Source organism: Rhinoraja longicauda, chromosome 17, assembly GCF_053455715.1.
Source record: "Rhinoraja longicauda isolate Sanriku21f chromosome 17, sRhiLon1.1, whole genome shotgun sequence".
In the NCBI taxonomy this organism is placed as follows: domain Eukaryota; kingdom Metazoa; phylum Chordata; class Chondrichthyes; order Rajiformes; family Arhynchobatidae; genus Rhinoraja; species Rhinoraja longicauda.
Genome location: NC_135969.1, coordinates 15,020,694 through 15,043,190, shown reverse-complemented (window position 1 = coordinate 15,043,190; position 22,497 = coordinate 15,020,694). Strand labels below are relative to the sequence as shown.

General features: G+C 42.9%; 1 protein-coding gene across 3 annotated transcripts in view; it reads right to left on the bottom strand.

Annotated features, from left to right (window-relative positions):
- Positions 1 to 7,016: 7,016 nt before the first annotated feature.
- Positions 7,017 to 22,497, bottom strand: part of camkva (CaM kinase-like vesicle-associated a) — a 93,944-nt gene continuing 78,463 nt past the window's right edge. For 2 of the 3 annotated variants that reach the window (XM_078414187.1, XM_078414188.1), the window contains exons 6-11: positions 22,141 to 22,261; positions 17,505 to 17,580; positions 16,484 to 16,620; positions 12,469 to 12,547; positions 12,289 to 12,385; positions 7,017 to 9,823 (exon numbers count right to left, since the gene is read on the bottom strand). In XM_078414187.1, the coding sequence (XP_078270313.1) occupies positions 9,563 to 9,823; positions 12,289 to 12,385; positions 12,469 to 12,547; positions 16,484 to 16,620; positions 17,505 to 17,580; positions 22,141 to 22,261 (771 nt within the window). In that variant the 3' untranslated portion in view covers positions 7,017 to 9,562. The remainder of the gene's footprint in view (positions 9,824 to 12,288; positions 12,386 to 12,468; positions 12,548 to 16,483; positions 16,621 to 17,504; positions 17,581 to 22,140; positions 22,262 to 22,497) is intronic. The other variant, XM_078414189.1, reaches the window with a different exon arrangement.

Here is a 22,497-nt window from a genome sequence, read left to right as displayed (position 1 = left end):
AGGCTTGAATTAATAATATTCCTTTATTCGTCCCACACCGGCTAAATTTACAAGTATTTTTTGTATTGAACATGTATTTTTTGTACGTTTGCTTTAAAATTTGATTTCTGCTGTCAATTCTATAGAAGGTCAGGGATTACAGTTTTGCATATAAAATATAAACAGGCTTGACTGTCGAAAATCAGAGACGGGCTGCATTTATAACTAGAGTGAAAAGATTAAAAATATAGTGACTTGTAACCATAACAACTGCTGTGAAAGTTGAAGCTGATTCATCCCTGCACTTGGGCATTCGATTTTATTTGGTTGCTATGGGGCTGCTTTTTTTTTCCAACCAGGTTTCAATGCAAAGATTGTATTTTGGTGGATAGTTTCTGAATAATTCAGCTCCCTCATTTTTACAGTAAAAAAACACAAGGTCTTTGATTGTGTTCGTAATTAAATAAAACTTCTGAAAGTGCTTCACAGCAATGGAAAAAAAAAAAAACTGGAGGCAGAGAAATGATAAATAAAGTTCAATGGTGTTGACCAAATGCAGATAATTACATTAAATAATTGGATTTCTGTATCTGGAGGCTCTAAACATACCTGCCATGGTTGTGGTATTAATACTAACTCATATTACTGTTTGAAATTGCCCAGAAATTTGTCCTTGGTCTGCACTGCTAAAAATGCATTATAGTAATAGCTATACTTCTCTTTTGAAATTCTGTGCTGTTCAAATATATGGAATGAAATTTAGCAAGAAGAGCATAGCCAAGAAGAGGTTTAGGTTTTGATTTATTATTGTCACATGTATCGAGGTACAGTGAAAAGCTTTATTTTGCATGATCATATTATAAATATATGTACAATCTAATCAAACTCAAAATTTAATAGATAGAGCAAAGGGAAAAATACCGAGTGCAGAATATAATTCACACCATTGTAGTGCACCAGTACCATAGACAAAGTCCAAAGTCTGCAATGGGATAGAGTGAATCAGCTAGTACCCCAGCTTACTAAGGCAGAGATGGATTTGTGATTAGTACGGGTGTCACGGGTTATGGGGAGAAGGCAGGACAATGGGGTTAGGAGGGAGAGATAGATCAGCCATGATTGAATGGCGGAGCAGACATGATGGGCTGAATGGCCTAATTCTGCTCCTATCACTTCTGACCTTATGGTAGGACTTTTCAGAAGCCTTATAACCGAGACAAAGAAGCTGTTCCTGATCTTGTGGTGTGCATTTTCAAGCTCCTGTATCCACTGTCCGAAAGAGCAGGGAGAAGAAAGAATGACCAGTGTGGGAGAAGCTTTGGATTATGTTTGCTGCTTTTCCATGGCATTGTGAAGTGTAGATGGAGTTAATAATAATATCCCATATTTGCAGTTATTCTCCAAGAATCAATCTCAAGCCAAGCAAACTACTGTCAGGATCTTTTCCCCAGGGTGGAAATGTCAAGGACTAGAGGGCATACGTTTAGGTGAGAGGAGCAAAGGTGTGTGGGGCAATTTTTAAAATACAGAGAGCGGTGGGTGCCTGGGCCACGCTCCAGGGGTGGTGCTTGCGGCAAGATACGATGGTGGTGTTTAAGAGGTTTTGAGAAAGGCACATGGATATGGAGGGATGTGGATCACGTGCAGGCAGAGCAGATTAGTTCAATTTGGCATCATGTTCGGCAGAGGCATAGTGGGCCAAAGGGATTGTTCCTGTGCTATACTGTTCTATCTTCTTGCATGATTGGCTGAGAAAAGTGAATAGATCTTTGTCCTTCATTGTAAATCGCAAAGTTGGAAAGTTGAAATAAAAACTGGGAATGCTGAGAACACTCGGCATGGTAGGCAGCATCTATGGAGAGAGGATCACCGTTTACCTCTGTGGTCAATGATCTTTCATCAGAGCCATCGAAATGTAATTGACGTGAAATATTACCTCTCTCTCCACAGATGCTGCCTGACCTGCAGAGTATTTCCAGCATACTCTGTTTTTATTATTTTTGCTCTCACCTCAGAACTTCACTTTAACAACAATGTTATAAAGAGGAATTATGGGGGTATTCTCAATCGAGGTGTGATATATCCCTGATTTCTCCATAGATTCTTGTGGAATTTGCTTGCAACCGTATCTTGGAGATTACTCTTCAATTCCCGGGCAATCCTGAGAGGCTGGTGACTAGAGTTAAGGAGGATTACTGAGGAGGCAATAAAACACCCAGTAAGTTGACCAGCATCTGTGGAGGGAAATAAATTGTTGACATTTCAAGCTGGGACCCTGCATCAGGACTCATTTACTGAGGAGGCAAGCTGCAATCTGTCTGGCCCAAGTTGGAAAAGTTGATGTTCTGCAGTGCTGGCTCGAAGGGTCGAATGGCCTACTCTTGCACCTATTGTCTATTGATTTTGGTGTGTTGTCAATAATTTGTATTAGCTTGTCAAGGTATCACATCCCTTCAATTGCCCCAGCCTCTACCATCAAAAATATCACCACCAAGATAGTCGAACAGAATGAATCAGCTATCTTTAAATGACAGTAACAACTCTGTCCCCTTTCCAGTGATGGACAAGTGGCTTAAAACCATCTTACATCTTAAAAAGAGAAACTAAAAGATGCAGGATCATTTCAACAGTCGTGCTCAAATCTGTTCTTAATAAAGAAAAATATATGAGAAATCATTTAAAAATAGATACTGTTGTCTTTGAGGTTTCATTCTTAGTGCTATTCTACACATCATTCCTTGGCTGACAGCTTTTAAGAGACAGTTATGGGCCAAACATGGGCAAGTGGGAGTAGTTTAGATGCAGCATCTCAATTGGCATTGGGATGGGTTGGGCCAAAGGGCCTGTTTCCGTGCTCTATGACTGTAGCTCAATGACACTTAGGTTGTCATAACACTGTCGGTGGATGTTTGCATCATTTCAAGTATTTATTTCCTATTTCTATTCTGCTTCAATACATTTTTGCTCATTCAGTGAATAAATCCAACCCTTGCTGGGAATTTCCTCAAAGTCTGATGCCATTTTATTGTTGGTTTCCATTCGACAGATAAATGATAGATGCATAGAGTTCTGCAGTTGACATTGCCTGGGAGAAACATACACATCTCACTTGCAACCTTGGTATTGTGGAATTCGGAGGAATTTGTGGACCATGTTCTATAAGTTGGCCTAGTTTATCCCTGCAACTAGGTTTAGGTTTATTATTGTCATGTGTTCTGAGGGACAGTGAAAGGCTTTGTTTCGCATGCTATCCATTCAAATGAGATATTATACATGAGGGATAGGGGCCAAATGTAGGCAGGTGGGACTAGGGTAGATGGGGCATCTTGGTCGGCATGGGGTAGTTGGGCCGAAGGGCCTGTTTCCATGCTGTATGACTATGGCTCTCATTACAATCAAGCCAAATTCAAGTACAATAGGTAGAGAGAAGGGAAAAGATGCAGTGTGCAGAATATTGATGAGGGTACTGAAGGTGAGAATATTGGTGAGGTTTGCCAAGCTTTGCTGAGACACAGTGGAATGAATGCTAAGTTTGAAGGCATGCCACTCCTCCTTTAACCCACCCTCAGGCAACCTTCTCTTTTCCTTCCTGAATTCATGGTTCTTCTGCACTGACCACTTCTGCATCTACAATTCACGGTTCTGCTCCTAAACAAGCCCATCCTACGTCAACATGGCCCTCCCTCAGCCAGATCCCTTGTAGTTTTACATTTGCGCCTTTTCCCCTGTGCATTCCATGTTTCAAAGATAAAACTTGATCTAGATTGAAATGTGAAGTATGATTTTTTTAGCTTGATGGACAAATGATGCAGAGCATCTTACAATATGGTGACACAGCAGGACTTCCTTCATTGGAGTAGGATGTTTCAAAATCCTACAGCAGGAGTTGCTTTACAGTCATCATTCCCTTTCCTGTTTCAGTGCAAATCACACCAGGTGGGACATATCCAAAAGCAGATTTAATTTGTTCACATCCCAGAGGGAAGCCTGTGACCTTTTTGAAATTGTTTTTGTGCTTCAAGACCACCTATTGCCTGCACACTTGGGTTGAAACCGGTGTTGTGACTCCATCACCAAAGGCAAACTTCCTGCAGAGTTATGCTCCAACTTCCTCTCCAGGACTTTCAGATGTCATTTTATTGTTTAATATGATAAGTGAAGGGGAAGAACAATTATTAGGACTGAAGGCAATCTTATACGCAAGCAGGACTCTTCAGCTTCGAACACAGAAATTCCATTTTGCAAACTTACTAACTTCAGTTTTTGAATTCACTCTCCTTGCGGCACTTTTCCATTCATACACCTGAAATGCAACACTTGTTCCTTCTCACCATCTAGGGACCGAAGCAATCCTTTCAATGAAGCAGCGATTCACAAGCACTTCTCTGCCCAACACATCATTCTCCAACATTTCCGCCACCCGCAATGTGATCCCACCACCAGTCACATCTTCCCATCCCCACCACTTTCCATGGAGATCACCCCCTCTACATCTCCTTGGTTCACTCAGTCTTTCCCACAAAAACCTCCCCTGTACCTTCCCCTGCAAATGCAGGAGATGCAACACCTGTCCCTATACCTCCTCCCTTACCTCCATCCAGGGATCCCAGCAGTCCGTCCAGGTGAGGCAGAGGTTCACATGCAGTTTCCCTAACATCTGCATTCGGTGCTCCCGATGTGACCTCCTTTACATCGGTAAGACCAAATGCAGACTAGGCGACCATTTTACCGAACACTTGCACTCGGTCTGCTGGAGCCTGCTGGATCTCCCGTTGCGAACCATTTTAACTCCTTTCCCATTTCCATACTGACCTTCCTGTCATGGGCCTCATCCATTGCCAGAGTGAGGCCACATGCAAACTGCAGGAACAGAACCGCATATTTTGCTTGGGTAGCTTGCAAACCAATTTGTATAAACATCCAATTTTACCTAACTCCCCTCATTTCCCCCTAGCCTGTCTGGTTTACTCTCATTAATCTCACTATTCTGCCCCCACCCTCCTTGTCCCACTGCCTTTACGTTTTCACTCATCTTTCACTCCTCTCCTTATCTTAAACTGTTTTGTCACCATTTTTACTTCTAGCCTTTGTCCACCCATTTGCCAATCAATACCTTCCTCATCTGCATCCACCTATCACTTGCACGGCTTTTTCCTGCCTCGCCTCTTTTCCAGCTTTCTCTCCTCTTCTACAATCATTCTGAAGGGTCCTGACCCAAAATGACGACTATCCATCTCCTCCACTTTGTGTTTTACTCAAGATTCCAGCATCTGCGGTTCCTTTTGTCTTCCAATTAGTCAATTTAATTGACGTGGTCTCCTCTACATTGTAAAAACTAAATGCAGATCAGGTGCTACTTTGCAAAACACTGCATTCATCATGCCAGGATAAACTCGATCTTCTAACCCCCCCCCTGACCTGTATCTTTAGACTTTAGAAACACATCATGGAAACAGGCCCTTCGGCCCACCGAGTCCATACTGACCAGCGATCACTCCGTACACTAGCACTATCCTACACACTAGGGACAATTTACAATTTACAGAAGCCAATTAGCCAACAAACCTGTACGTCTTTGGAGTGTGGGAGGAAACCGGAGTACCTGGAGAAAACCCATGCGATCACAGGGAGAACGTAGAACCTCCGTACAGACAGCACTTGTAGTCAGGATTGAACCCCGGACTCTGGCGCTGTAAGGTAGCAGTTCTACCGCTGTGCCACTGTGCCTCTCCAAATGATCTATCTACCACTTGATTGGCTTTGTCTTGCCCCTCCCCTCTTCCAGCTTCCCCTCTCTCCCCCACTATCAGTCCGAAGAAGGGTCCCGACCCAAAACGTCACTTATCCATGGACTCCTGAGATGCTGCCTGACCAGCTGAGTTCTTGTACTCTGGCACTTTGTGTTTGTTTCAGGAAACTAGCATTTGCAGTTACTTGCATCTTCCACACCTCTTTCGGCTTAATTGCACCATTTTTTGTGCTACCACGGACTAGTATTTGTGTACTTTTGCACTGGCACCTTTTAGGCACAGACCTTTTTAGTTTTAGTTTGGTTTAGAGATACAGCATCAACACTGACCCAGTTTCATGTTATCTCACTTGCACATCCGACACACTAGGGACAATTTACAGAAGCCAATTCACCTACACACCCGCATGTCTTTTGATGTGGGAGGAAACTGGTGCACCCGGAGAAAACCCCATGTGGTCACAGGGAGAATGTGCAAACCCAGCACAGACAGCATCCGAGGTCAGGATGGAACGCGGGTTTCTGGCGCTGTGAGGCAGCAGCTCGACCGCTTCGCCATCGTACTATGGACACGGGTGGACATTTGTAATATATGTGCAACTTGTGTGATTTAATTGCAATGTATCTGTAATTTATGTGTCATTAGTTCAATTTATATTTGTGTGTGTCTATCATAGAAACATAGGAAAATAGGTGCAGAAGTAGGCCATTCAATATGATCATGGCTGATCATCTAAAATCAGTACCCCATTCCAGCTTTTTGTCCATATCCCTTGATTCCGTTAGCCCTAAGAGCTAAATCAAACTCTCTCTTGAACAAATCCAGTGAATTGGCCTCCACTGCCTTCTGTGGCAGAGAATTCCACAGATTCACAACTCTCTGGGTGAAGAAGTTTTTCCTCACCTCAGTCCCAAATGGCCTACCCCTTATTCTTAAACTGTGTCCCCTGGTTCTGGATCATTTGCCTTTAATGCTGCCGCAAGCAAGATTTTCATTGCATCATTGATTTCCATGCAATGATTTTCTTTACATCTTGAAGGATTTTCAAGATTTTCCTTTGCTTTACCTTTTTAACTGAGTTTTGCTTGATTGTATGTCCGCATAGTATAATCTAACTAATCTGGATATCATGCAAAACAAACCTTTTCCCTGTAACTCAATACACTACAATAATAAGCCAAAAAGAAGCATCCGAGCGGGAGGTAACAAGGAGAAAGAAAGAACATGGGAGGGAATTTAACATGTGTCTCGCATGAGAAAATAACACACTTGAAAGATTTTTTTTGTTTATTTTTTTTTAAGAGCCAAAATACCTTTTCTTCAAACAGCAGTTGTTCAAATTACAGGCCTAAATTCTTCAGCGATTTTTCAAACTATTTTTTAAAATTGACCTGAATTATTTTACATGTTACAGCACAATAAATTACACCATGTTTACCCACTGTTTTAATGTGACAAAATATAAGCATGCAATTACATGTACATGTTACAAATTGGCACGCATGCAACAGACCTGTTCTGTGTGCCTTGTCTTCTCTGCAGCACAGAAGAATCTGCACATTTCTGCCGATATTTTAACTCTTAACAAATATATTTCCAAATACATACACGTTGTTACAAATTTAGCTTCCTTAAAATTATTTAAATGTATATTTTTTTGTTTGCACGTTTCTGCAGGTTATCGGTTTGGAGATAATTCTGAGCAGCTTCTAATCTGTGTGTGGTTAGTCTGTGCCGAGGCACAGGTACACCAGCGATTTTTAAAGTACTCCCAAGCAAGCCACCTAGAATTTTTACACAAAAGAACTGCATTGCTTAAAATAATGCTCTATTATTACTAGCTTATAAAGTTAACACTATAAAGCACTGAATGCCCTTTCTCCCTCTGTCTATCAACACCGCCCCCTAAACTTTCAAATTACATACATTTTCATTCATAGAACATCTGTCAAAGATTTTGCCTTTAAAATCTGTATTGCCGGGCATGAATTAAAGGACATTTGGGATGCAGTATTCCAGGGATTGATATAATATTAGGTACTGTTATCTTATACTACAACCTCTTTTGTCAGCATAGCCAAGGCGTGCAACAATGCTGGTCGAAAACTAAGGGTCCGGCCTGATTTTGTTCATGACCACTTGACACGATGATGCATTAAGCACGGCAATGCATAGAATTGCAACCAACAAACACAAAACATGCTTTCATGTTCACTAGGAAAGTGGATGTTAAAAACTAGTAATAAAAGGTGTAGTACATCAATGTCTTGTGGAGGTCTGTGACCTGAGAGAATTCTGCTGGGGATGATGGCATATATTTTAACAAGGGGCTGCTTTTTAGCAGAGCTGTCGGATTTAAGGTCAGCTGAAATTCTGCACTGTGGTATTTTACTTGAGATCTTTATTTTACTTGCATTGTTTCATTTTTTAAAATTATATCATCAATTGTGTTTATCAATGTTATGAATAGGGTTCACTCTGCGAGCTTCATTCGAACAAGGATTTTCATTGCACCTCGGGGTATATGACAATTAACTAAACTGAAATCTGAGGGGCAATCTGTTTGCTTTAGGATGGGGAACCAATGTGCAAATTTATTTTCTTAAGGGCATTTTCCATGCTGCAAAGTTCAGGAGGTTGGGATTCATTCCTTCGTGATGTGGGTTGGGAGCATTGCCAGCTGTATATGAAGATCAGGGAATTGTGAGCAAGATTGCTTCGCCTTAGTTTAGTTTAATGTATTATCATGTGCATCGAAGTACAGTGAAAATCTTTTTGTTGCATGCTTTCCAGTCAGTGGAAAGACATTACATGATTACAATCGAGTCGTCCACAGTGTACAGATGAGGATAAAGAGAAGGTAAGAAATGTTGCTGATAGACACAAAATGCTGGAGTAACTCAGCAGGTCAGACAGCATCTCTGGAGAAAAGGAAAAGTTAACGTTTCGGGTCGAGACCCTTCTTCAGACTGAGAGTCGGGGAGAGGGAAACTGGAGGTATGGCTAGAAGTCATACTTTCCCACTCCCGTGACTCTCAGTCTGAAGGGACTTGATTTGAAACATCACCTATTCCTTTTCTCCAGAGATGCTGCCTGACCCACTGAGTTGCTCCACCATTTTGTGTTTATCTTCGGTGTAAACCAGCATCAGCAGCTCCTTCCTGCATAAGAAATGCTGCTATTGGAGTAGAGGTTTAAAATAGTGGAGCGATTGTAATGAGTGATTGCAGATCTGCCTCTGGGACCAGCAAGCAGAGTTGCCTGGCTTGGGCGCTATGATTCCCTCACTGAGAAATCAGTCAGCGCAAATGCCTTTTCTAGCACACAAGGCAGAGGGCAAAGCTCCCAGACACAAACAGGAGTAGGAAAAGTATGGACAGAGGGTCCAGTTGAATCAGGCTCATATTAAGCATGGTGTATCTGCAGATTGCTCGAGGAAGTGAAATTTCATGTGTTGCAAGAAGCTAATATGCGGCATGTGTTTTCAAAGTAAAAGATGAGGTGTCAGTAATTTTTTCTAACACAGTATGGCAAATAAGACAGCAAGCACAAACAAGCTTTGGCCACAGTTCTTCCTCCTGGATTTCAATCTAGACTCATTTTGCAGAAACAGTACCCACAATTGCCAATTATTGCTTCAAAATTTCACAGACCTATTAACACATGCCTTGTTGGATTTAACTGCGGCAATCGTTGCATCTGAATACCACTTTCATTTTTTAATTAATGCTTATGATCAGTTTGACTGTGCCTGCCATTTTAATAATTGATAAAAATTTTGAGCTACTTTTTAAAATGTTACACAATATGTTCGCTGCGTGAGGCAGTGTGAATCAGCCATTCTGCTCCTCCCACGCCTCAGCAGCAGGTTTGTGAGGGCTGGCCGCTTCTCCATTACACTTGGGGGAGGCTTTAGTCGTAACGCCGACCTTGGCTGAGTTGTCCGTCTGACTTTCTGGGGGAGGAGTGCTGCCGGCGGCCTTGTTCTCAGTTCCTTCCTGGGGCGCGGGCACTGAAGCCGGGGAGGCATTGGCCGTCTCGCTCTGTTCGGGTGCCCGGAGCCGCTTCATGATTGTTGTTACTCTCACCGCTTTCTGCATGTCAGAAGTATAAAAGGGAAGCGGAGATTAATCTCGGGTGTTAGTATGGCGAGCAATAGTGGTGGATTGGTGGGTGAAGGTCGTGAACGAGTTGATACGATGCAGAATCATTGAGTCAAAACATTGGTGGCACCCACCCGAGGTTTATAGTGCAGGGCTTACAGTGGCACAGCGGTAGAGTTGCTGCCTCACAGCGCCAGAGACCCGAGTTCAATCCTGACTACAGGTGCAGTCTGTACCGAGTTTGTACGTTCTCCCTGTGACCGCGTGTGTTTTCTCCGGGTGCTCCGGTTTCCTCCCACACTCCAAAGACGTATGGGTTTGTAGATTAATTGGCTTTGGTAAAATTGTAATTTGTCTCCAGTGTGTAGGATAGTGCTAGGGACGTGGACTCGGTGGGCTGAAGGGTCTGTTTCCATGCTATATCTCTAAAGTCTAAAGTAAAAGGGTTCATCTTAACCTCCGGGCCATCATTAGGTCAGACATTGGACATTTCACCAAATGAGGAGACAGATATATGTGGACACAAGGAGCTTCAGAAGCTGGAATCTTGCGCAGAACACAAAGTGCTGGAGTAACTCAGCGGGTCAGACAGCATCTCCGGAGTACACGCATATGCAATATTTTGGGTGGGGACCCTCCTGATTGTAGTGGAGAAGAGAAAGATGTAAGAGAGATGGAGGTGGGATAGAACGTGGCAAGTGATAGTTGTATACACATGATGTTTTTTTCTGATCGGCAGCGAGGTAGACAAAGGCTAGAGATGAAAAGGAGACAAAAGGGTGCCAAATAGACAAAATGGTATTGATAAGGAGAGAAAAGGTTTGAAGGAGAAGGGAGGGATATAAATGGAAGGATGTGGGGGGGGGGGGGGGGGGGGAGGAGGGTGGAAGATACATGTGGTTCTTTTGCGCATGTCCTTGTAGTTACATGTAAGGTATTAGGCAGATGCCCCCGAGAGAACTGTCGCATTTACATGGGTTTTAATGACAACCAGGTTCAAGAATAGCCTCTTCCCAACACCATCAGGCTCTTGAACACTACACAACACTAACTTCAACAATGAACTATGGAGTGTCTTCAGTTGCACCAAGGACTTTAGATTATTTAGCACAAGGATTGCAGTTATTATCTTTCTGAATTTTCCTTTATTATATATTATCTACTCCAATCAGTATAAAGAAGATGCTGCCTGACCTGTTCAGTTATTCCAGCACTTTGTTTCTTTTATTGTAAACCAGCACCTGCAGTTCCTTGTGTCTATGTGTCTTGTATGTACAAGCCTGTTATGCTGCTGCTAGTAAGAATGTCATTGAACTGTGTAAGAAAATAACTGCAGATGCTGGTACAAATCAAAGGTATTTATTCACAAAATGCTGGAGTAACTCAGCAGGTCAGGCAGCATCTCAGGAGAGAAGGAATGGGTGACGTTTCGGACCCGAAACGTCACCCATTCCTTCTCTCCTGCGATGCTGCCTGACCTGCTGAGTTACTCCAGCATTTTGTGAATAAATTTCATTGCACTGTTGTCAGTACATATGGCTTGACTTGACTCTTGATTGAAAAGAGAATGCGCATTCCTTGAACAGACTCAGTAATGGATTTTTGGTGCAAAATATTACATTCATCTACATGTCATTTTAATGTTCATTGATCCACACACTTTTATGACTTTCAGACATGTAACAGGCACAAATGTAAATCCTACTAAATGTTTTCACTTAATGATGAATGCAACATTCCAGTTTAGCTTAATTGGTAACATTATGCCGGGGAAGGGGCGGCAGAGTGGTGCCAGAGTGACCCAGAGACCTGGGTTTGATCATGACTACAGGTGTTGTGTTTACGTAGCTAGTACGTTCTCCCCATGATCGCGGGGGTTTTTCTCCAGGTGCTCTGGTTTCCTCCCACACTCCAAAGATCGCTGGTCACGGGGAGAATGTACAAACTCCGTACAGACAGCACCCGTGTTCAGGACGAACCAGGGTCTCTGGCACTGTAAGGCAACAACTCTACCGCTGTGCCATCATGCCACTTGCAGTGACAAAACGACATTGTTAACCGTTAAATAGAACTTTGTATTTGAAAACAATTTGTTGTTCTATGGAGGAACTGCTGGGTGGTTGCAGCGAATCTCTTACTCTGTTCTAGCGGACAATCGGCAATGACTGACACCATCTCCCTCCCCCCTCCATGGTCCGTGATAACAAGGGCTATCTGTATATCACATCTATTATGCACATGTATAAAACAATGGGCCACTGGTCCTGTAGACGTTTATCATTATGGTCTAGTTCAAGTTTCTGGTATTGGTTTTATTTACGTTAGGATCCATAAATGATGGAGGTAAAGTTTGTTGAATGAATCAAATGGCAACATGTATAAATACAGACACAAGCACAATGTTACAATGGTGGTTCATGCAACAAATAATTAAAGCCAGTAAAAGTGGTATTTACTTCAAGTACCTTCCATTTCGCTTTGGCAAAGTTTTTCTCAATCTGAGCACAGACTCCATCTTTGATGTTCTTGTCTGAAGCGGCATTTCCTGAAATCCTGAGAAGGAGAATATAATCAGGGTTATTAAAAGCAAATCTGAATATTTTGATGGGCCTTGGTCATTCCAATTTGACACTCACCATTCATGATTAATGGCTTCTTGAGCTGTTATCCTGGAATCCTGGTCAACTTCCATCAAACGACTCACCAGATCCTTAGCTGGCAGGGAACAAATGTATTATCAAAAGTTATACATGTGAAAAAAACAGCTGCCTGTTGCCTCACATTAGGCAAAAATGGCAAAAATGAGGGAGTGCAGCAAAGGTTCACCAGGTTAATTCCCGGGATGGCCGAACTGACATATGATGAAATAATGGATCGACTGGGCTTGTATTCACTGGAATTAAGGATGAGAGGGGATCTTATAGAAACATATAATAATCTTAAAGGATTGGACAGGCTAGATGCAGGAAAAATGTTCCCGATGTTAGGGGAGTCCAGAACCAGGGGTCACAGTTTAAGAATAAAGGGTAGGCCATTTAGGACTGAGATGAGGAAAAACTTTTTCACCCAGAGAGTTGTGAATCTGGGGAATTATCTGCCACAGAAGGCAGTGGAGGTCAATTCACTGGATGTTTTCAGGAGAGAGTTAGATTTAGCTCTTAGGGCTAAAGGAATCGGTGGATATGGGGAAAAAGCATATCCCCATAGTGACGGCAGGGAAGAGAAAAAGACATTTTTGGCCTTCCATCACAGTGAGAAGGGACTGGAGGAGACTCACTGTGATGGATGTTTCTTTTTGTTTGGTGTTAGTTGTGATTGTATGTGTTATTGCAATTTTATTGATTAATCTTATTGGTCTTATTGTTCAACTGCGGGTAATGTTTCATTTTACTACACATTTATGTGTATGTAACAAATAAACGACTATTGACTATTGACTATTGATAGGTACTGATTTTAGATGATCAGCCATGATCATATTGAATGGTGCTGGCTCAAAGGGCCAAATGGCCGACTCCTGCCCCGATTTTCTATGAATGGATGATGTCAAACATAGTCATGAGGAGGGCAATGAGCTCCTTGCCATTGCTGTCGGATGGAGAAGGAGCTGAGATATGAGCTTGAGCAGGGAAGGGATGGGAGGGATACTGGGATCATCTTGGAATAGCAATGGAAGGTATAGTCAGGTGGGAAGGGATTGTTTAGGGGAAAGGGGTGATCAGATTTTCCATGGAAGGCCAGCTTTGATGAGATCGGGGTAGGTTTTGGAGTGGAAGAGGCCTTGGTGATAAAGCTTTGTAGGACAAGAGGCAGGGAGGGGCCAATCGCCGAACTGCCGGCAATATCCTCAGGCCCAGCACTGGCTGAGTTGTAGGGTTTAAATTTAGCGTTATTATTTCACGTGTATCCATGGTACAGTGAAAAGCGTTGTTTTGCATGCTATTCAATCAAATGCTATCAAATCATGCTGTACATTCGTAAATACAATCAAGTCAAACTCAAGTACAGTTTGAGTACAAGAGAAAGATAGAGAGTGCAGAATAAAATTCTCAATATTGTAGCCCACCGGGTTCCATAGACAAAGTCCCATGTCCGCAATGGGGTAAAGGTGAATCGGGCAATACCCTAGCTTATGGAAGGACTGTTCAGAAACCTGAAATCGGAGGGGTAGAAGCTGTTCCTGCCTGCTTTCAAGCTTCTTGACCCCACCAGGTACACTGAGTCGGAGGGAGTGTTTGGGATTGTTGCTCCCATGCAGGCAACAAACAATGTGTCTCGATGGGTGAATGTGCAGGGCCAGTTTCATAAGAACACGGCTGATCTCATTGATAGATCCTACTTTATGCTCTCACCCGATCTCCGTGTGCTTTGAATTTCCCACAGAATTCCAATATTTCACAACTCTGACAAAATAAATTCCTCCTCATCTCAGTCTCAGTCAAATCTTTTATTCTGAGACCACACAAGTTTCTGAAAGATCAATCTGTACTAAGTACTCCAGACATACTCTCCCTAGAGACCTGTACAGTTGCTTCAAGCTTGCCAATTTTTGTAATCCATCCCGCACTTTGGTCAACGTGGGTTGTTTTAAAATGTGCTATACAAATAAAATTGACTTGACTCTTGCAATAAAGCCAATATTTTAACTTACCTTCCTAATAATTTTCTTTTCCCATTCATCCCCACCACAGTTCAAAATTTCCTCTTAAGACCCAGTCAGCCTCACCCCATTTTGCATCTTCTCTGATTTAATATCAATCTCCAGTCTTCTTCAAGCTCCCTCGTCCAGGCAACCCTGCTCCTACTCTTTTGAACGTAGAACAGTACTCAGCCGATCTCTTCAGAGCACAGGCACAGACCCTTCACCCCACAATATCTATGCCAAACATGATGCCAACATAAAATAATCTCATCTGCCTGCACATGATCCATAACCCCCCCCCCCCATTTTCTGCATATCCACGTTCCTATCTAAAAGCCTCTTAAACGACACTGTACCATCTGCCTTCACCACCACCCCTGGCAGCATGTTACCCCCCCCACTGTGTAAATAAATTTACCCCTCACGTCCTCTTTAAACTTTGCCTCTTTCACCTTAAAGTTATGCCCTCTAGTCGTTGACATTTATACGCTTCAGCTGCCAGGGTATTAATCCCCAAAATTCCCTCCTTAAACCTCACTTTCTAATAAAGCCGACCACAGGGTGGCACGGTGGCGCAGCAGTAGAGTTACTGTCTAACAGTGCTAGAGACCCGGGTTGGATCCTGACTGCACGTGCTGTCTGTACGGTGTTTGTACGTTCTCCCTGTGACCTGCGAGGGATTTTTCCGGGAGCTCCGGTTTCCTCCCACACACCAAACACGTACATGTTAATAGGCTTGGTAAATTGTAAAATTGTCCCTTTCTTTTAAATAGTGTTAATATGTGAGGATCGCTGGTCGGCCAAAGGGCCTGTTTCCGCATTATAACTCCAAACTCAACTAAACTAAAATTTGACCAAACCTTTAGTCATCAGTTCAAATATCTTCTAATGTGGTTTAAGATTGTAAATTGGAGCAAGATTGTACATTGGAGCAAGAGAAGGGTCCTCACTAGAATAATAGTTGCTCCTATATATTCATCTCTACCATTCTTGCATGTGGACAACCATGATTCAGTGTCAAGTAAAATGCAAACAGACAGATAATTGGATCATGGCCACGGTTGAGCCACCTTCCCCATTTTATTTTTTTCGCCAAACAGGGATGATCAATTTTTAGAGTTCATCCATGCAGTATTTAAATCTTTGCCATTGCATCAACCCTTTAAGTATAATTTACCAGTCTATCCTAGCCAATTCTCATCTCATACCTTCAAAGTCTCCTTTCTATATGTTCAGGACCCTAGTCTCTGAATTAACCGTGTCACTCTCCATCCTAATGCAGAATTCCACTTTATTATGGTCACTGTTGCCCAAGGGTCTTTGCACAGCAAGATCGCTAACTAATCTTTCCTCATTACACAATACCCAGTCTAGAATGGCCTGCCCTAGACCATCCATGTTCTGTGGAGATGCTGCCTGACCCGCTGAGTTACCTCTGCACTTTGTGTCTTTTTTTGTAAACCAGCATCTGCAGTTTCTTGTTTCTAAATTGCAGATGCAGTTTAATGTGGGTAAGTGTGAGGTTATCCACTTTGGTGGTAAGAATAGGAAGGCAGATTATTATCTGAATGGTGTCAAGTTAGGAAAAGGGGACATACAACGAGTTCTGGGTGTCCTAGTGCACCAGTCACTGAAAGGAAGCATGCTGGTACAGCAGGCATTCAAGTGAGAGCTAGATAGAGCTCTTAAGGATAGTGGAGTCAGGGGGTACAGGGAGAAGGCAGGAACGGGGTACTGATTGAGAATGATCAGCCATGATCACATTGAATGGCGGTGCTGGCTCGAACGGCCGAATGGCCTACTCCTGCACCTATTGTCTATTGTCTAAATTAAATTAAATACTTGAGATGTTGTGGGAACATTACAGCAGATCGACACAACTTCAGTTAAATGTGTAAATCAAGAAATATGTTATGTAAATGGAGTTGAGTTATAGACCAGACATAATTCAAGTGATAATAGACACCAGACTCAAGGCAGAGTCACCTAAGCACAGATTTAATGCTCACCTGCATCTGAAATGTCATCCCAGTATGGCGAATCAAACTCATAGTCTCCAGCCAGGATTTTTCGGAATAGGTTCTTGTCATGATTTTCATAATCCTCATCATCATTTTCGTCATAGAAAGGTGGATTCCCTGATAACCTGCGAGTAAAAAGGAATAAAGGACTGAATCAGCATCCATTTAATTTAAAATTAGATTACTCACTAGCTTGAGTTGAAATCAGTAACTCGTCCGGGATCCACTGCAGGAGTTGAAGACCTAATCCACACATCAGTGATTGTGAGGAATAGCGATACCAGGGGTGTCATCTTTCAGCCTTGATTCTAAATGAGGCCCCACTGATCCTTGTGGCACCCTTCTAGTTACAGCCTCCCCACTCTAAATTAACACATGTATTCCTCACCCCTGTTCATTAAACCAATTCTCAGCCCAAGGTGGCGCAGCGGTAGAGATGCTGCTTTACAGCACCAGTGATCTGGGTTCGATCCTGACTATGGGTGCTGTCTGTATGGAGTTTGTACATTCTTCCCTGTGACCGTGGAGGTTTTCTCCGGGTGCTCCGGTTTCCTCCCACACGCCAAAGACAAAGGTAAAAATTGTAAATTGTCCCTAGTGTGTAGGATAGTGTTAGTGTATGAGGATTGCTGGTTGGTGCAGACTCGATGGGCTGAAGGGCCTGTTTCAACGCTGTATCTCCAAACCAAACTAAAAATGAAGCAATCTTTATAACCGTTTCAGAAAAACATCCCATAATTAATGAAGCAGCCCGAGAGGGAATGGGAATTTCAAATGAATTATCATTCATGAAAACAATAACTATTGAAGAAATGAATATTACTGGAAGGTGATTCCCCATCCTTGCATCCCAAGAGTTTGAAGGTGGTGGATTGAGAGATAATGGGTGCAGTGGTTATCATCTTCGGTAGATAGCAAGGACAAGTTTTTGCAGTAAAAGCAAGCAGACTAATAGAAAAACATTCCCAATTCCTCCTGTAATCATGAGCCCAAGGGATGGCGTACGTACAGTATGTACATGATCACTCCGATAGCCCAGCAGTCAACTGGCCGTCCATATTTCTGTCGCCCGACAACCTCTGGAGCTGGAAAGAGACACAAAACAGCCAATCACACAATCCTGAGTAATATGGGGCAGAAGTGTTCACCCTCACTAATAGTGAACCTATTAGGGAGGCTTCACTTAACAAAGCACTCTTCAGGTTTTGCGAACTTTGATGTAGGTCATTGATAGAAGAATTAACTCATCAATATTATGAATGGTTCAGTATAGGAAGGAACTGCAGATGCTGGTTTAAACTGAAGATAGACACAAAATGCTGGAGTAACTCAGCGGGACGGGACAGGCAGCATCTCTGGAGAGAAAGAATGGGTGGTATTTCGGGTCGTGTCTGAAGAAGGGTCGCGAACCGAAACGTCACCCATTCCTTCTCTCCAGAGATGCTGTCTGTCTCACTGAGTTACCCCAGCATGTTGTGTCTATCTTATGAATGGTTCAGATGCATAGATCACGACTGGTTTGGATATGGTCAAATGAAGAGAAGCCATTTCCTTTAACAAATGATTCAAGGACTTGAGCTTGCAACGTTTAGGTTTTGAGCCGAATATATAAGGTGGTTGTGAAGATTCAAGATTTAGCTCTTTGGGCTAAGGGAATCAAGGGATATGGTGAAAAAGCTGGAACAGGGTACTGATTTTGGATGATCAGCCATGATCATATTGAATGGCGGTGCTGGCTCGAAGGGCCGAATGGCCAACTCCTGTACATATTTTCTATGTTTCTAAGATAGGCAGAAAGTGGTCATGATCTGGAACTCACTACCTGTGGAGAGGTGAGAGTCAGTCAGCACTTTCAAAAGGGAATTGGAAGGCAATCGAGAAAGAATAACTGACCATGGGGAAAGGGGGCGGCAATGGAACTGATAGGACTACTCATATAGGAGCCAGCCTTGTTTCGATGAACAGAATGAGTTCTTAAGCCATAGAAGTCCTACGAGTCAAACAGCACACAAACAGGCCTTTTGGCCCAAATAAACCATGCTGTCCGAGGTCTTTTGTTGAGCTAGTCCCATTGGCTGCATTTTGTCCATATCCCTTGAAACCTTTTCTATTGATGAGTCTGTCTAAATATCTTTTAAATGTTGTAATTGTATCCACCACTTCCACTTCCTCTGGCAGTTCGTTCCATATATTAAACAGCCTGTATGCGAGAAACAGCCCCTCAGGTCTCCTTTAAACCTATGCCCTCTAGTTTAAGGCTATTCTACCCTGGGTGACAATCTCCCTTATCTATGATTTTATAAATCTCCATAAGATCACTACACAACCTCCTTTGCTAAAAAAAAAACAATCCCAGCCTATCTAGTCTCTCCAACTCCAACTCAAGCCCTCCAGTCCTGGCAACATCCTTGTGAATGTTTTCAGTAACCTCTCAGGCTTAATCACATCTTTGCGATTGTATTGTAACCAAGACTGCCTACAATATTCCAGGTTCAATCTGACCAACATCCTATCCTGGTACAACATGACGTCCCAACTTTTGCACTCAACGTCCAATGAAAGCAAGTCTGCCACATGCCTTTTTCACCACCCTGTCAGCTTGCGTTTCCACTTCCTGAGTCACTCTAAGGTCTCTCTGTTCCACAACACTGTCCAGTGCCCTGCCATTCACTGTGTATGTCTTACCCAGGCTTAACTTCCAAAAATACATCACCTTGCATATTTCTGAGTTAAATTCCATCTGCTATTCCTCGGCCCACTTTCTCAGTTGGTCTAGATCCTGTTCTAACCATTTTCACTATCAACCACACCACCAATTTTGGTGTCACTTGCAAACTTCTTGATCATGCAAACCGATAATGTGTACTGCAGCAGGCCATCAAAAGAAACAATGGTTAATGCTTTAAGAGGAGTTCAATCCAGCATTTAAAAAACATTAAAGCAAGGATAAAAATGTTGAATCCTTCACACCACTTGTGACAGTTGACATGACTCACTGGCCTAGCCAGCATGTTGTTCCTGTGCTTACAAGCACTTGATGGAATATAATTTGCAAGACTGGGAGGGAAGGAGCTAGAGAATGGGACTGATTAAATTGTTTGCACAGGAGCCGGCACAGACTTGATGGAGCAAATGGCCTCCATTTGCTCCATCATGTTGTAACAATCTACTATTTTATGGTTCTCTCGTTGGGAGAAGGTGTCTCCAGTGGCAGTAGAGTTCATGAAATGAAATGATGAAAGGTTGTTAACCTGAAATGATCGCTCTACATTTCTCTCCCCAACCTTTGGCTCACATGGACTTCAGTAAGGTGTTCGACAAGGTTCCGCATGGTAGGCTGTTCTGGAAGGTTAGATCGCATGGGATCCAAGGAGAGATGGCTAAATGGATAGCAAAATGGCTCCATGGAAGGAAGCAGAGGGTGATGGTGGAAGGTTGCTTCTCAGACTGGCTGCCTGCGACTAGTGGTGTGCCTCAGGGTTCGGTGCTGGGCCCGTTACTGTTTGTCATCTCCATCAATGATTTGGATGAGAACATACAGGGCAAGATTTGCAAGTTCGCTGATGATACAAAAGTTAGTGGTTTAGCAGATAGTGAAGATGGTTGTGAACGATTGCAGCAGGATCTGGATCGATTGGCCAGGTGGGTGGAGGAATGGTTGATGGAATTTAATACAGAGAAGTGTGTGGTGTTGCATTTTGGGATGTCGAACAAGAGCAGGACCTTCACAGTAAATGGTAGGCCTCTGGGTAGTGTTGTAGAGCAGAGGGATCTAGGAGTACAGGTGCATGGTTCCTTGAAGGTCAAGTCACAGGTAGATAAGGTGGTCAAAAATGCTTTTGGCACTTTGGCCTTCATCAGTCAGAGTATTGAGTATAGATGTTGGGAGGTCATGTTGCAGTTGTATAAGACTGCATTTAGAATATTGTGTTCAGTTCTGGGCACCATGTTATAGAAAAGATATTGTCAAGCTTGAAAGGGTTCAGAAAAGATTTACGAGGGTGTTGCCAGGATTAGAGGGTGTGAGCTATAGGGAGAGGTTGAGTAGGCTGTGTCTCTATTCCATGGAGCGCAGGAGGATGAGGGGCGATCTTATAGAGGTGTACAAGATCATGAGAGGAATAGATTGGGTAGATGCACAGTCTTTTGCCCAGAGTAGGAGAATCGAGGACCAGAGGACATAGGTTCAAGGTGAATGGGAAAAGATTTAATAGGAATCTGAGGGGTAACTTTTTCACACAAAGGGTAGTGGGTGTATGGAACAAGCTGCCAGAGGAAGTAGTTGAGGTTGGGACTATCCCATCGTTTAAGGAACAGTTAGACAGATACATGGATAGGACAGGTTTAGAGGGATATGGATGAAGTGCAGGCAAGTGGGACTAGTGTAGCTGGGACATTGTTGGCTGATGTGAGCGAGTTGGGCCGAAGGGCCTGTTTCCACACTGTATCACTCTATGACTCCATGACTCTTGATTATTTCCAGCATTTTCTGCAAATGCAGTATCATACAACGCCTTCACAAAAACCATTATATGCAAGTTCTTATTAATTCCCACTACCTAACCCTTTATATACATTCATAAGTTGTAGGAGCAGAATTAGGCTCATCAAGTATACTCGGCCATTCAATAATGGATGATCTATCTTTTCCTCCCTACCCCGTTCTCCTGCTTTTTCCCCATAACCCCTGACAACCTTGCCAATCAAGAATCTGTCGATCTGCGCCTTAACAATACCCAGCGACTTGGCCCCCACAGCCGTCTGTGGCAACGAATACCACAGATTCACACCCTCTGACTAAAGAAATTTCCATCTTCATTCCTGAGGGCTGTAGGTAATAATTAAACTCCCAATGTGGCTCGGAGATTTATCAATGCACAGAATGTGGATTCCTTCTTGAAATTTACTTTGAATTTATGATCGTCTTTTGCCCTACATCTTACAATCCTACTTCAAAACATAATCAGTAGAAACTTCACACCAAGCAGATAGCAACAATGTTAAAAACACATGCTTTCAGTGCAATTCACCATCTGCTACCTCATAAAATAAACTGCAGGTGGAACAATTTAGTTCCAATAGTTTAGCTGGTGATTGTTTGTCTTTTAAGACGTTAACCAAAGTCTAGGACTGAAGAGCAGGGGAGTGTTCCCCATTCCTGTCCTGTGCATTCCAGAACTAATCTTGATATCTTGATGTTTACATGTACAAATCTCTTGCAGTACAATATATTAAATGTTGAATTTAAGGGTGGCACGATGGCGCAGTGGTAGAGTTGCTGCCTTATTGGGGCATGTCCTGGCTACAGGTGTCTGTACGGAGTTTACACGTTCTCCTCGTGACCACGTGGGTTTTCTCCGGGTGCTCCGGTTTCCTCCCACAGTCCAAAGATGTTCAAATTTGTGGGGTTAATTTGCCTCTGGAAATTGTCCCTCGTGTATAGGATAGAACTAGTGTGAACGGGTGATTGCTGGGCGGCGCAGTCTCGGCGGGCCGATGACCCTGTTTCCACGCTGAATCTTTAAACTGAACTAAACGTTGAGTGAGCACACTTTGGAAATCACTTCATTGATTGTAAATGCTTAAGAAAGTTTTAAAACTGGACTCTCTGCTTATCTCTCGCACATGTATCTGCGGGGCCTCACCTAGATACTCCGGCGTGCCACAGGGCTCTTTGATCAGACCGTTCTCCAACTTTGCCAGATGAAAATCGCTTATTACGATCTTGGAGTTTTTTAGGCGATTGAGATAAACTAAATTCTCCAGCTGAAAGAAGCAGCAGATGATAGCACAGGTTAAGAAGCGTTGGAGGGAAAGGACAATTATTGTTAGTAGTTGCTGAATGTCATGCTCATCAGCTGACTGGGACTGAGCAAGGACTGACAGTAATCAGTCAGTACATCACATCACATCAACAATTTAAAGACAACGTCGCAGAAATAACAGAAGTGGATTTAAAAAAAATTAAGAGCTTGGTTGTTGTAATCAGTGTGAACAACACC